The sequence below is a fragment of the Mesoplodon mirus genome, assembly GCF_964341445.2.
Source record: "Mesoplodon mirus genome assembly, chromosome: 9".
NCBI lineage: Eukaryota > Metazoa > Chordata > Mammalia > Artiodactyla > Ziphiidae > Mesoplodon > Mesoplodon mirus.
Window position 1 is genome coordinate 74,197,469 of NC_138985.1, and position 14,079 is coordinate 74,211,547.

Sequence of the window (14,079 nt, forward strand, 5' to 3'; positions counted from 1 at the left end):
AACAACCCAAATGCCCATTAACTGGTGAAAGGATAAATAAAAGGTGTCATATCAATGCACTGGATTATTATTCAGCAATAAAAAGGACTGATACACTGATACATGCTACAATATGAACAAACTTTAAAAATATTATGCTAAGTAAAAATAAATAAATAAATAAATATTATGCTAAGTAAAAGAAGCCAGCCACAAAGGATCACATATTATATGATTTCATTTGAAATGTTCAAAACAGGCAAAACTAATAAAAGCAGATTAATGGTTATTTATCACTAGGAGCAATGGGGAGAGAGAATAGGTAATGACTGCTAATGGGTACAAATTTCTTTTTGGGTGATGAGACGTTCTGAATTAGATAGTGGTGTTGGCTGCGCAACTCCACAAATATTATAAAAATCACTAAACTGTACATTTTAAATGGGTGAACTATATGTCATGTGAATTATATATCTCAATAAAGCTGTTTTTAAAGTCAGAGAGGAAGAGAGAAAGCAAAAATGGCAAAATATTAACAATTGGTGAATCCAGAGGAAGAGTATAGAAGTGTTCATTCTTTCATTATTTCCCTATTTCTGAAGGTTTGAAAATTTTCAAAATGAGATTGGAAAAATAATGCTAACAAAATGTGGTTTGCGAAAACTAGCATTGACCTCAAGTAACAAAGGTTTAATTTTTTATAGTTGAGTGGATTCTCTGATGGGAAGATTAGGATATATCCAAAATCAATAGACAATTACCCAGTCCTGCATCCAGTGAGCCGGGCGCAGAGCCGCCCACTTGCACTGTGCTCACCGCAGCTGAACCCAGCTCCTGCAGGAGCCAAACGGAGAGCGGGGATCGTGAGCCCCGGCCAGAGCGAGTGTGCACGGCCGCCGCTGAGTCGGCACCTGGAGGACATGGAGAAATGGATGGAAGATAAGAGCAAAGCGAGACTTAGGCTTAAAAGCAGGTTGCTTGCTGCTTGAGGGCCAAATGCAAGTTTGAACTCTGTTCTCAGAAGACACAAGGGACTCCTTTCCTAAGCCTGTAAATAAGCCCTGCCCTTGGTGCCTAAGGAAGGGGTTAGTGAAAGTCAGCCTGAGAGTCAACTAACTCCTGAACAATCGACAGTAAGACACTGGAACTCATCAAAAAAGATACCCCACATCCAAAGACAAAGGAGAAGCCACAATGAGACAGTACAAGGGGAGCAATCACAATAAAATCAAATCCCATAACTGCTGAGTGGGTGACTCACAAACTGGAGAACACTTATACCACAGAAGTCCACCCACTGGAGTGAAGGTTCTCAGCCCCACGTCAGGCTTCCCAACCTGGGGGTCCAGCAACGGGAAGAGAAATTCCTAGAGAATCATACTTTGAAGGCTAGCGGGATTTGACTGCAGGACTTCAACAGGACTGGGGGAAACAAAGACTCCACTCTTGGAGGGCACACACAAAGTAGGGTGTGCATCTGGACCCAGCGGAAGGAGCAGTGACCCCAAAAGAGACTGATCCAGACCTACGTGCTAGTGTTGGAGGGTCTCCTGCAGAGGCGCTGGGTAGCTTTGTCTCACCGTGAGGACAAGGACACTGGCAGCAGAAGTTCTGGGAAGTACTCCTTGGTGTGAGCCCTCCCAGAGTCTGCCATTAGCCCCACCAAAGATGCTCAGGCCAAACAACCAACAGGGAGGGAACCCAGCCCCCCATCAGCAGACAAGTGGATTAAAGTTTTACTGAGCTCTGCCTAGCAGAGCAACAGCCAACACTACCCACCACAGTCCCTCCCAACAGGAAACTTGCTCAAGCCTCTTAGATAGCCTCATGCACCAGACAGCAGACAGCAGAAGCAAGAACTACAGTCCTGCAGCCTGTGGAACAAAAAACACATTCACAGAAAGATATACAAGATGAAAATGCAGAGGGCTATGTACCAGATGAAGGAACAATATAAAACCCCAGGAAAACAATGAAATGAAGTGGAGATAGACAACCTTCCAGAAAAAGTATTGAGAATAATGATAGTGAAGATGATTTAGGACCTTGGAAAAAGAATGGAGGCAAAGATCGAGATGATGCAAGAAATGTTTAACAAAGACCTAGAAGAATTAAACAACAAACACTTAGAAGAATTAAAGAACAAACAAAGAGATGAACAATACAATAACTGAAATGAAAAATACACTAGAAGGAATCAATAGTAGAATAACTGAGGCAGAAGAACGGATAAGTGACCTGGAAGACAGAATGGTGGAATTCACTGCTGCAGAAGAGAATAAAGAAAAAAGAATGAAAAGAAATGAAGACAGACTAAGAGACCTCTGGGACAACATTAAATGCAACAACATTCACATTATAGGGTCCCAGAAGGAGGAGAGAGAGAGAAAGGACCCAAGAAAATATTTGAAGAGATACAGTTGAAAACTTCCTTAATATGGGAAAGGATATAGCTACCTAAACCCAGGAAGTGCAGACAGTCCCATACAGGATAAACCCAAGGAGAAACACGTCGAGACACATAGTAATCAAACTGGAAAAAATTAAAGACAAACAAAAATTACTGAAAGCATCAAGGGAAAAAACAACAAATAACATACAAGGGAACTCCCATAAGGTTAACAGCTGATTTCTCAGCAGAAACTCTACAAACCAGAAGGGAGTGGCATGATATATTTAAAGTGACGAAAGGGAAGAAACTACAACCAAGATTACTCTACCAGGCAAGGATCTCATTCAGATTCCATGGAGAAATCAAAAGCTTTACAGACAAGCAAAAGCTAAGAGAATTCAGCACCACCAAACCAGCTCTACAACAAATGCTAAAGGAACTTCTTTAAGTGGGAAACACAAGTAAAGGACCTACAATAACAAACACAAAACAATTAAGAAAATGGTAATAGGAACATACATATCGAAATTACCTTAAACGTGAATGGATTAAATGCTCCAACCAAAAGACACAAGCTCGCTGAATGGATACAAAAACAATACCCATTTATGTGCTGTCTCCAAGAGACTACATACCTAGGGACACATACAGGCTTAAAGTGAGGGGATGGAAAAAGATATTCCCTGCAAATGGAAATCAAAAGAAAGCTGGAGTAGCAATACTCATGCCAGATAAAATAGACTTTAAAATAAAGAATGTTACAAGAGGCAAGGAAGAACACTACATAATGATCAAGGGATCAATCCAAGAAGAAGATATAACAATTATAAACATATATGCACCCAACATAGGAGCACCTCAATATGTAAGGCAACTGCTAACAGCTATAGAAGAGGAAATCGATATTAACCCAATAATAGCGGGAGACTTTAACACCTCACTCACACCAATGGACAAATCATCCAAACAGAAAATTAATATGGAAACACAAGCTTTAAATGACACAATAGACTAGATAGATTTAATTGATATTTATAGGACATTCCATCCAAAAACAGCAGATTACACTTTCTTCTCAAGTGCGCACGGAACATTGTCCAGGATAGATCACATCTTGGGTCACAAATCAAGCCTCAGTAAATTTAAAAAAACTGAAATCATATAAAGTATCTTTTCTGACCACAACGCTATGAGAGTAGAAAACAATTATAGGGAAAAAAACATAAACAACACAAAAACATGGAGGCTAAACAATACGTTACTAAATAACCAAGAGATCACAGAAGAAATCAAAGAGGAAATCAAAAAGTACCTAGAGACAAATGACAATAAAAACACAACGATCCAAAACCTATGGGATACAGCAAAAACAGTTGTAAGAGGGAAGTTTATAGCAATACAAGCCTACCTCAAGAAACAAGAAAAGTCTCAAATAAACAATCTAAACTTACACCTAAAGGAACTGGAGAGAGAAGAACAAACAAAACCTAAAGTTAGGAGAAGGAAAGAAATCATAAAGATCAGAGCAGAAATATATGAAATAGAAACAAACAAAACAATAGCAAAGATCAATAAAACTAAAAGCTGCTTCTTTGAGAAGATAAATAAAATTGATAAACCATTAGCCAGGCTCATCAAGAAAAAAGGAGAAGACTCAAATCAATAGAATTAGAAATGGAAAAGGAGAAGTAACAACTGACACTGCAGAAATACAAAAGATCATGAGAGATTACTACAAGCAACTCTATGCCAATAAAATGGACAACCTGGAAGAAATGGACAAATTTTTAGAAAAGCACAACCTTCTGAGGCTGAACCAGGAAGAAATAGAAAATATAAACAGACCATTCACAAGTAATGAAATTGAGACTGCGATTAAAAATCTTCCAACAAACAAAAGCCCAGGACCAGATGGCTTCACAGGCGAATTCTATCAAACATTTAGAGAAGAGCTAACACCTATCCTTCTCAAAGTCTTCCAAAATACAGCAGAGGGAGGAACACTCCCAAACTCATTCTACGAGGCCACTATCACCCTGATACCAAAACCAGACAAAGATGTCACAAAGAAAGAAAACTACAGACCAATATCACTGATGAACACAGATGCAAAAATCCTCAACTAAATACTAGCAAACAGAATCCAAAAACACATTAAAAGGATCATATACCATGATCAAGTGGGATTTAACCCAGGGATGCAAGGATTCTTCAGCATACACAAATCAATCAATGTGATACACCATATTAACAAATTGAAGAATAAAAACCATATGATCATCTCAATAGATGCAGAAAAAGCTTTTAACAAAATTCAACAACCATTTATGATAAAAACTCTCCAGAAAGTGGGCAGAGAGGGAACCTACCTCAACATAATAAAGGCCACATATGACCAACCCACAGCCAACATCATTCTCAATGGTGAAAAACTGAAAGCATTTCCTCTCAGATCAGGAACAAGACAAGGATGTCCACTCTCACCACTATTATTCAACACAGTTTTGGAAGTCCTAGCCACGGCAATCAGAGAAGATAAATAAAAGGAATACAAATTGGAAAAGAAGAAGTAAAACTGTCACTGTTTGCAGATGACATGGTACTCTACATAGAGAATCCTAAAGATACCACCAGAAAATTACTAGAGCTAATCAATGAATCTGGTAGAGTTGCAGGATACAAAATTAATGCATAGAAATCTCCTACATTCCTATACACTAATGATGCAAAATCTGAAAGAGAAATTAAGAAAACACTCCCATTTACCACTGCAACAAAAAGAATAAAATTCCTAGGAATAAACCTACCTAGGGAGACAAAAGACCTGTATGCAGAAAACTATAAGACACTGATGAAAGAAACTAAAGATGATACAAACAGATGGAGAGATATATCGTATTCTTGGATTGGAGAATCAACATTGTGAAAATGACTATACTACCCAAAGCAATCTACAGATTCAGTCAAATCCCTATCAAACTACCAATGGCATTTTTCAGAGACCTAGAACAAAAAATTTCACAATTTGTATGGAAACACAAAAGACCCCAAATAGACAAAGCAATCTTGAGAACGAAAAATGGAGCTGGAGGAATCAGGCTCCTGGACTTCAGACTATACTACAAAGCTACAGTAATCAAGACAGTGTGGTAATGGCCCCAAAACAGAAATATAGATCAATAGAACAGCATAGAAATCCCAGAGATAAACCCACACACATATGGTCAACTAATCTATGACAAAGGAGGCAAGGATATACAATGGAGAAAAGACAGCCTCTTCAATAAGTGGTGTTGGGAAAACTGGACAGCTACATGTAAAAGAATGAAATCAGAACACTCCCTAACATCGTACACAAAAATAAATTCATAATGGATTAGAGACCTAAATGTAAGACCGGACACTATAAAACTCTTAGAGGAAAACACAGGAAGAACACTCTGTCACATAAATCACAGCAAGATCTTTTTTGATCCACCTCCTAGGGTAATGGAAATAAAAACAAAAATAAGCTAATGGGACCTAATGAAACTTCAAAACATTTGCACAGCAAAAGAAACCATAAACAAATGAAAAGACAACCCTCACAATGGAAGAAAATATTTGCAAATGAAGCAACTGGCAAAGGATTAATCTCCAAAATTTACAAGCAGCTCATGCAGCTCAATATTAAAAAAACAAACAACCCAATCCAAAAATGGGCAGAAGACCTAAATAGACAGTTCTCCAAAGAAGACATTCAGATGGCAAAGATGCACATGAAAAGCTGCTCAAGATCACTAATTATTAGAGACAATGCAAATCAAAACTACAATGAGGTATCACCTCACACCAGTTAGAATGGGCATCATCAAAAAATCTACAAACAACATATGCTGGAGAGGGTGTGGGGAAAAGGGAACCCTCTTGCGCTGTTGGTGGGAATGTAAATTGGTACAGCCATTATGGAGAACAGTATGGAAGTTCCTTAAAAAACTAAAAATAGAATTACCATATGACCCACCAATCACACTACTGGGCATATACCCACAGAAAACTATAATTCAAAAAGACACATGCACCCCAATGTTCATTGCAGCACTATTTACAATAGCCCGGTCATGGAAGCAACCTAAATGCCCATCAACAGATGAATGGATAAAGAAAATGTGGTACATATATACAATGGAATATTACTCAGCTATAAAAAGGAATGAAATTGGGTCATTTGTAGAGACGTGGATCAATCTAGAGACTGTCATACAGAGTGAAGTAAGAAAGAGAAAAACAAATATCGTATATTAACACATATATGTGGAACTTAGAAAAATGGTAGAAAGGAACCAGTCTGCAGGGCAGAAATTGAGAGACAGATGTAGAGAACAAACGTATGGACACCAAGGAGGGAAAGCGGCACAAGGGTGGTGGTGGTGGTGTGATGAATTGGGAGATTGGGATTGACATATATACACTAATATGTATAAAATGGATAACTAGTGAGAACCTGCTCTTTTAGGAAATAAAATTCTGCTGTTTTATAAAATAAAATTCAAAAATTCAAAAAAAAAAAAAGACAATTACCCAATAAATCAGAAAATCTACTGTCAAGGGACACACACCTGGTTGGGAGGTATCAGTCCATCCCCTCTTGGCTCGTACACAATAATCCCATCTTGTATTGGGGTCCTTGACAAACTTTCCAATATCTTTGAATAATGCACAAAAAGACATGTGGCTGGCTCGATAAACAGTGTAGTAGAGGAGGGCAGCCCTCCATAAAAAGGGGTCTTTTCTAAACAGGACACTGTGAATACTTGCCAGTCCTTCCTCTGTGGGATTGTTTGGCTTTAGGTCATGTTTTTTACGGCCAGTCCAACTGTTCCATGGCTGCTGAAGGTTGTTAATACCTCGAAAATAATGTGTGCCTATGGAGAAGAAAAGGCACATGAAAAGTAAGAAATGCCATTCTTATTTTAATTCTTTTCCAAAAAAAGATTCTACCAACAGTTCGAAAACAAAATTGATGTGTACCTACAAATCAAAACAAAGTAGAAAATGATCTGACACTAATGCCCTTTGGTTTGAAGGAGTACACAGCCTTCAGAAGGATTACATGTCTCATTAGAAGAGGTATAACTTTACAGCAATTTATTTTCTTTTTAAGAGTCGAATTATAGACTTGATATTTGAAAAGAATCTTAGAGATCACTTAATTCAATTCCCTTAGTTGAAGATGGGGGAACTGAAATCCAGAGGAGTTAAGTGACTCTCCAAGCTTAATACAGCTATACGGTACACTAAAAAATCTAATTTGAAATGAGACATTAATATCTTAGCTTTAGTTCAACTGACACCTAACAATTTCATTACTTTTTGCCAAATATTACTAAGAAAAAATGCATTATGAATGATCAAGTCCTTGAAGTAATTTCTGCTATTACAACTGAATAAATGGAGAAGGGTTGCCCCTTACCTATTTCATGCCTCAGCATTCCTTCCAGCCAATGCTCACGTGCAGTGCAAACATTGATGGTCAGTGTTGGACATCCATTTACTACTGTCATGGAAGCTCGGGAAAGCAGGTCCTCAGTGAGATGAACTACAATCTAAAGAGCAAGAGTTAAAAAAATATATTTTTTATATATATATATAATATATTAAAATAAATTATATATATTAAAATATATATATATATATATATATAAAAGACAAAACATAGAAGGCAGGGGGTGAAAGTTTTCACAGAAAACAATGCACCCATAAATTAACACCTTTTTCTTTTGTTTACACCATCTTGAATCTCCCAGAAACCAAGAAGATGAAATGCAGACCCTTGCAATTTTGAGCCTTTGGGAACTCAAGAACCTTTACTGGATTGAAAAAAAAGTAGATAGCTGTGCGGAGGAAGACACAGAGAACTGAAATTGTGCCTCTGCAGTGCTCTCAAATATAGTTCCCCGGGCTGGAATAATGCAAAGGAAGGTACAGGAGCCAGAGTCCTGGTCACTGCTGGGCCAAAGCTTATTTTGAGGCTGAACACTAGGAACTGGACATTAATAAGAGAAGTAGCTGTGCCAAATCTCTTCATTAATAATTTTCATAAGCCAATTCACATAATCCTACAAGCTATACAAAAATGGTAGTAAGAAAAAAGGAAAAACAGAAAAAAACTGAACATTAACAATTCAATGCAACAAAAACTTAGACTTATATATAGTAAGAAATCTGGGTGACTTATTTAATGAGTAAAATAGTGTTGGGAAAACAAAACCTGCAGAAAAAACAAACACGTGGCAGTGACTGAGAGTTAAAATGCTCAATCAAATTGTCATGCTCACTCATGATTCATACCTCACCCATGCAGCCTTCTTTCATCATGTATTTCCTAACATGACTCCAGATTCGAGTTTTAGATAGCAGGCTACCACCGGTGGCCTGTTCAAATTTTTCATAGCTTCCATACTTTTGTAAAGTCAGTTCCATAATATTGATGGACTGTAAAAGAAACAGAGATAATGAAAGTAAACAGCCTCCTATTACTTCGACATGAGTAATGACCTAGTTATATTCTTATTTATCATGACTTGTTCTGTGTTTACTGATTTCCAAATTAAATTGCAGCTACGGTAACATATTTTTCTAGTCCTAAACAGCTTTCATTCATTTTCATAAATTTTTACAAACACCTGTGTACGTACTTATTTCTTTTTTTTTTTTTTTTTTTTTTTTTTTTCTTTTTTGCGGTATGCGGGCCTCTCACTGTTGTGGCCTCCCCCGTTGCGGAGCACAGGCTCCGGACGCGCAGGCCCAGCGGCCATGGCTCACGGGCCCAGCCGCTCCGCGGCATATGGGATCCTCCCAGACCGGGGCACGAACCCGTATCCCCTGCATCGGCAGGCGGACTCTCAACCACTTGCGCCACCAGGGAGGCCCCGTACTTATTTCTTAACATGGGATAAAGGCTCAAGCACTGCACAACTGTCAACATCTAACAGGCTGAGAAGCTAAGGCAGAGTTCTCAGTTTCTCTCGGCTTCTCTAAGACCATCCAGTGGTTTTGCAGGAGAACTCAGAAGGTATGTCTCCAGACTAATTACTAGAATATAATTACCATTTGGATAATGAAAAAAATTCCCAATTTTTAAGAACACACAGAAGAATCAACCATTCTTTTGTGATGATCCTATAGAACCTGATGTTTTCCTGGGCTACAACTCTTTGGCAGAAACACATAGTCTCAACATTACTAAAAACACTTTTATCTTTCATTCTGGGCAGGGTACTATCTACTTTTCATTCTTCATAAATTTTCATATCAAAAGAATATGAAAGTTGAGATCTTTTTCTCTAAGCATAAATATATAAAAAGGAAGACTAAAAAAACTGGTAACAAAGGGCTTCCCTGGTGGTGCAGTGGTTGAGAGTCCACCTGTCGATGCAGGGGACACGGGTTCGTGCCCTGGTCCAGGAAGATCCCACATGCCGCGGAGCGTCTGGGCCCGTGAGCCATGGCCGTTGAGCCTGCGCGTCCGGAGCCTGTGTTCCGCAACGGGAGAGGCCACAACAGTGAGAAGCCCGCATACCGCAAAAAAAAAAAAAAAAAAAGGCTCTGACGGGGCTTCCCTGGTGGCGCAGTGGTTGAGAGTCCGCCTGCCGATGCAGGGGACACGGGTTCGTGCCCCGATCCCGGAGGATCCCACATGCCGCGGAGCGGCTGGGCCCGCGAGCCATGGCCGCGGAGCCTGTGTGTCCGGAGCCTGTGCTCCGCAACGGGAGAGGCCACAGCAGTGAGAGGCCCGCGTACAGAAAAAAAAAAAAAAAAAAAAAACTGGTAACAAATCACAGATCATCAGTATCTACGGGAAAGCCACAAAAAAAGGAAAACATAAGGAAGGAAAATGCTATTCAAAGGTCTTTTGGGAAAAAGCTAGAAATTTCAAATATATCTTATATGAATGGTGACAGAAGCTAGAAAATTCAGATACCTGATATTATATTAAGCCTATGCTTTCTAGCTGTTGTCAGACTAGTAAAGAGATTAAAAGTACAAGCTCTAGAGTCAGACGACCTGAGCTGACGTCCTGGCTCTGCCACCTTCTGGTTGTGTGACTCTGGGCAAGTCACTAAACTTGTTACCAAGCCTCCTCATTAGTAAATGGGGATAACAACAATAATGTCTACTGCATGGTTTTGTTGAGAAAATTTAGCCAAACTTTGTAAAGCACAGTGTCAGACATAAGTAGTCAATACATGTCAATTACTACTTCATCATCAACAGTATGTTACCATTCTTTATAAATACCACTGTAGATGACATGCCCAACACAAAAACTACAGTAAAACTCATGTGCTACAAGTTATAAGTAAATATATATATCCCCACAGGAAAAATATATATTACTAATAAACTAGAGTGAATCATAAAGTTATCATAACAAGGAATGGCTTCAACAAGTTTGCCTGGCTTGCATTCCCAAAGTTGCTATTACAAGCCTTGATATTCAAAATGTGGTCGAAAAGCCAGCAGCATTGGCACTGACATTGTCCTGGAAGCTGGCTTCAAACTTGGAATTTTGCCTGCCTCCAAACTACATGCATACGGAATCAGAATCTGCATTTTAACAAGATTCCCCAGGTGATTCATATGCACAGTAGAAAGCCAGAAGGATCTCAGAGAATGGGAACACAGCAAATACCCCAGAGACTAATTTATTTATATGACAACTAGGATAATTAAAAGAACAAATTAGCACATAATTAAAAGCCCATTTAGCAGATTAGCTAAGGTATTTGCCTACACCAGTCTAATGGTCACTAGTCATCAATATATCAGAGTTAGAAGAATCTGAGAAATTTTGCCTTAATTCCATAAGAGACAGAAGTGGTACCTTCTATACTGAACTTATAATTAGACCTAAAAAAAGTTAAAGAAATTTTTTATTATAACTTGTGTGTATAGGTTTTTTAAAGTATGTACTTAACTTAGGATAAAACTAGCTTTTCTAGCATATGCTTACTCAGTAGGAAAATGTGGTTATCTGGTTACTATTTATTATAACAGTCTAGAGACTTTAGAAAAACTTAAATACAGGTGACCCTTGTTATCATCAATAAATGGTACTTAGTAGAAGGCTATTAAGTATTCACACTCATAATAAGTATTCATTCATATTCATAATAGGGAACAAAGATTTGATTGAAAATTTACCCTGAAAAAGTACCCTATAAGATTAAAAAAAATTACCTTGGCAGTTTAACAACACTGAGGCAACCTATATACCTATCAACTAATTATTAGATAATCAAAGAATGAATAAAAATAGTGGGAGTTTTTTTGGGGGGGATGTAATTTTTCTATCAAAATGATATGCAATAGCACATCATTTTCCATTGCGTGACTTACACGGCACCATCATGGCAGCAATCCTTCATGAGAGCTACATGGATGTTCCCAAAAGCTTATCTTAATATGTCATGTACAGTCATTCTTCACTGAAGTGCCCATCCTGTTGTCATCTCTAGATATTTTTCTTTATTAGTTTTTCAACTGGTCCAACCTAGACAAATTTGTCAGTGACCACACAGATCTCCAGTATCCTTCACTGACCTCCCAATCCATCTGCATTAAATAGACCCCAGCACAGAGAGAGAGACCGTCGTTGGATAGGTGAATAAATTCAAGTTTTAAGAGAGGTCAGGAATGTTCAGCGGTTACTTCATCAGTGAACATTTTTGTGTTACAACAATTTCTGCTTCCTTATGCAACCTCTTGCAGGTAATAAAAATTTTACAGGTATGATCTCAATTTTCGGGAAAAAAAAGGCAATAAGCAATTTTTAAAAAGCACAAGGAAGCCTGGAAGGATATACCCAAAGGCTACATGACATCATGTTCATGTTTGAGAAGGGATAATGTGTTGCACTGATGTTTAATTATTTGCACTATACAGAAGTTTTCAAAATGGTTTACAATATGCAAAGGAAAAAGTCATTTTTTCCAGCTTCATTGAAGTATATTGACAGATAAAAATTGTATATATTTAGGTTCTACAATCAGGTGTTTAAGGTGTACAATGCGATGACTTAATATGTATATACACTATGAAATGATTACTACAATCAAGTTAATTTACAAATCCATCACCTCATATAGTTACATTTTTTTAATGTGGTGGGAACATCTAAGGTCTTAGCAAATTTCAAGTATACAATATGCTATTATTACCTATAATCATCACGCTATATATTAGATACGCAGAACTTATTCAGTTTATAACTGAAAGTTGGTACCCTTTGACCCACATCTCCTTACAAGTTTTTGTTTTTACAGGAAAAAAGAATTCATCCTCTCCCCCTAGAGCTCAGAGAATCAATATCTGTATCACTTTAAGAATCAAGCTTTAGGTGGCTTCCCTGGTGGCGCAGTGGTTGAGAGTCCGCCTGCCCATGCAGGGGACACGGGTTCGTGCCCCGGTCAGGGAGGATCCCACATGCCGCGGAACGGCTGGGCCCGGGACCCATGGCCGCTGAGCCTGCGTGTCTGGAGCCTGTGTTCCACAGCGGGAGAGGCCACAACAATGAGAGGCCCGCGTACCGCAAAAAAAAAAAAAAAAAATCAAGCTTTCACACACCTCCGCATGGTTAACACTTTTAAGAGGCAATAAATTTTACATCAAATCTCTCTTCTCCATTAATATCATCATTTAAGTTAATCAGAAAACTACATCTCCCAATATTACTTGGTGGGAGATTCAAACAAGCAGCAGCTTGATTATTTTTCTCCAATCATCACTTTTTTGGGGGGGCCGTGCCTTGCAGCTTGCAGGATCCTAGTTCCCTGACCAGGGCTTGAAGCCGGGCCCTTGGCAGTGAAAGCCCAGAGTCCCAACAACTGACCTCCAGGGAATTCCCCAATCATCACTTTCAATTTGCCATCCAGCATATCCCTTTCTTATCTTCAAATAAACCTCAACCAATTTAACTTCCAAAAACGTTCAAGTATTAAAAGAAAAAAAAAGTCCACTTCAAGTTAATTTAACACAATTTAAAACATAAATCACATATCCAATTAAAGCTCTTTCCCCTCCCCTAGGCAGGGCCTGGCCTGAGGCCTAAAGAACCTTCACTGGGAAAAGAAGGCATAATCAGTGATTTGATTCCTTCTCATCTCTCCCCTATTTTCATGGCCTCTCTTGCCCTTCAGTATATTGATAGCTGGGAGGAAGGAACGAACAATTCCCATATAACTGGTTCAGCTGTGGTCCTCCTCCTTTGACTCTAATGCTGGGGCGGGCCTATTATAGCAGGTGCCTCCACTGCACAGCTTACTGACTAGCCTCCTTCCAACAGAATCTATGCAAGAAGCTCTCCTGGAGTGGACAACTACCAAAACTATTTCTATGAAATTTAAAAGCACAAGAGGAACAACCTAAAGATTTAACTTAATCTAATTACTATATACCCATTGCATGAAATATATGCAGTCAGTTAAAATAATGCTGACAAAAAAGAAACGCTGACAGCTTTTAATGGCATGAAAAAATATAGACATGTAAACAAAAGTATGTTAACTCAACCATGAACATTAGGCATGGAACAAGGAAAACACACTAAAATGTATTTTCCTTTTCTTTTTCCTTGAAGTATCATTGATTTACAATGTTGTGTCCATTTCCGGTGTACAGCAAAGTGATTCAGTTACACATACATATCTATTTTTTTCAGATTCTTT

At 38.5% G+C, this 14,079-nt stretch overlaps 1 protein-coding gene across 7 annotated transcripts in view; it reads right to left on the bottom strand.

The window, feature by feature from the left end:
• Positions 1–14,079, bottom strand: part of MATCAP2 (microtubule associated tyrosine carboxypeptidase 2) — a gene marked incomplete at its 5' end in the record, with an annotated part of 96,346 nt that overhangs the window by 39,251 nt on the left and 43,016 nt on the right. For all 7 annotated transcript variants that reach the window (XM_082633055.1, XM_082633051.1, XM_082633049.1 and 4 more), the window contains 3 exons: positions 6,970–7,275; positions 7,824–7,956; positions 8,702–8,845. In XM_082633055.1, the coding sequence (XP_082489181.1) occupies positions 6,970–7,275; positions 7,824–7,956; positions 8,702–8,845 (583 nt within the window). The remainder of the gene's footprint in view (positions 1–6,969; positions 7,276–7,823; positions 7,957–8,701; positions 8,846–14,079) is intronic.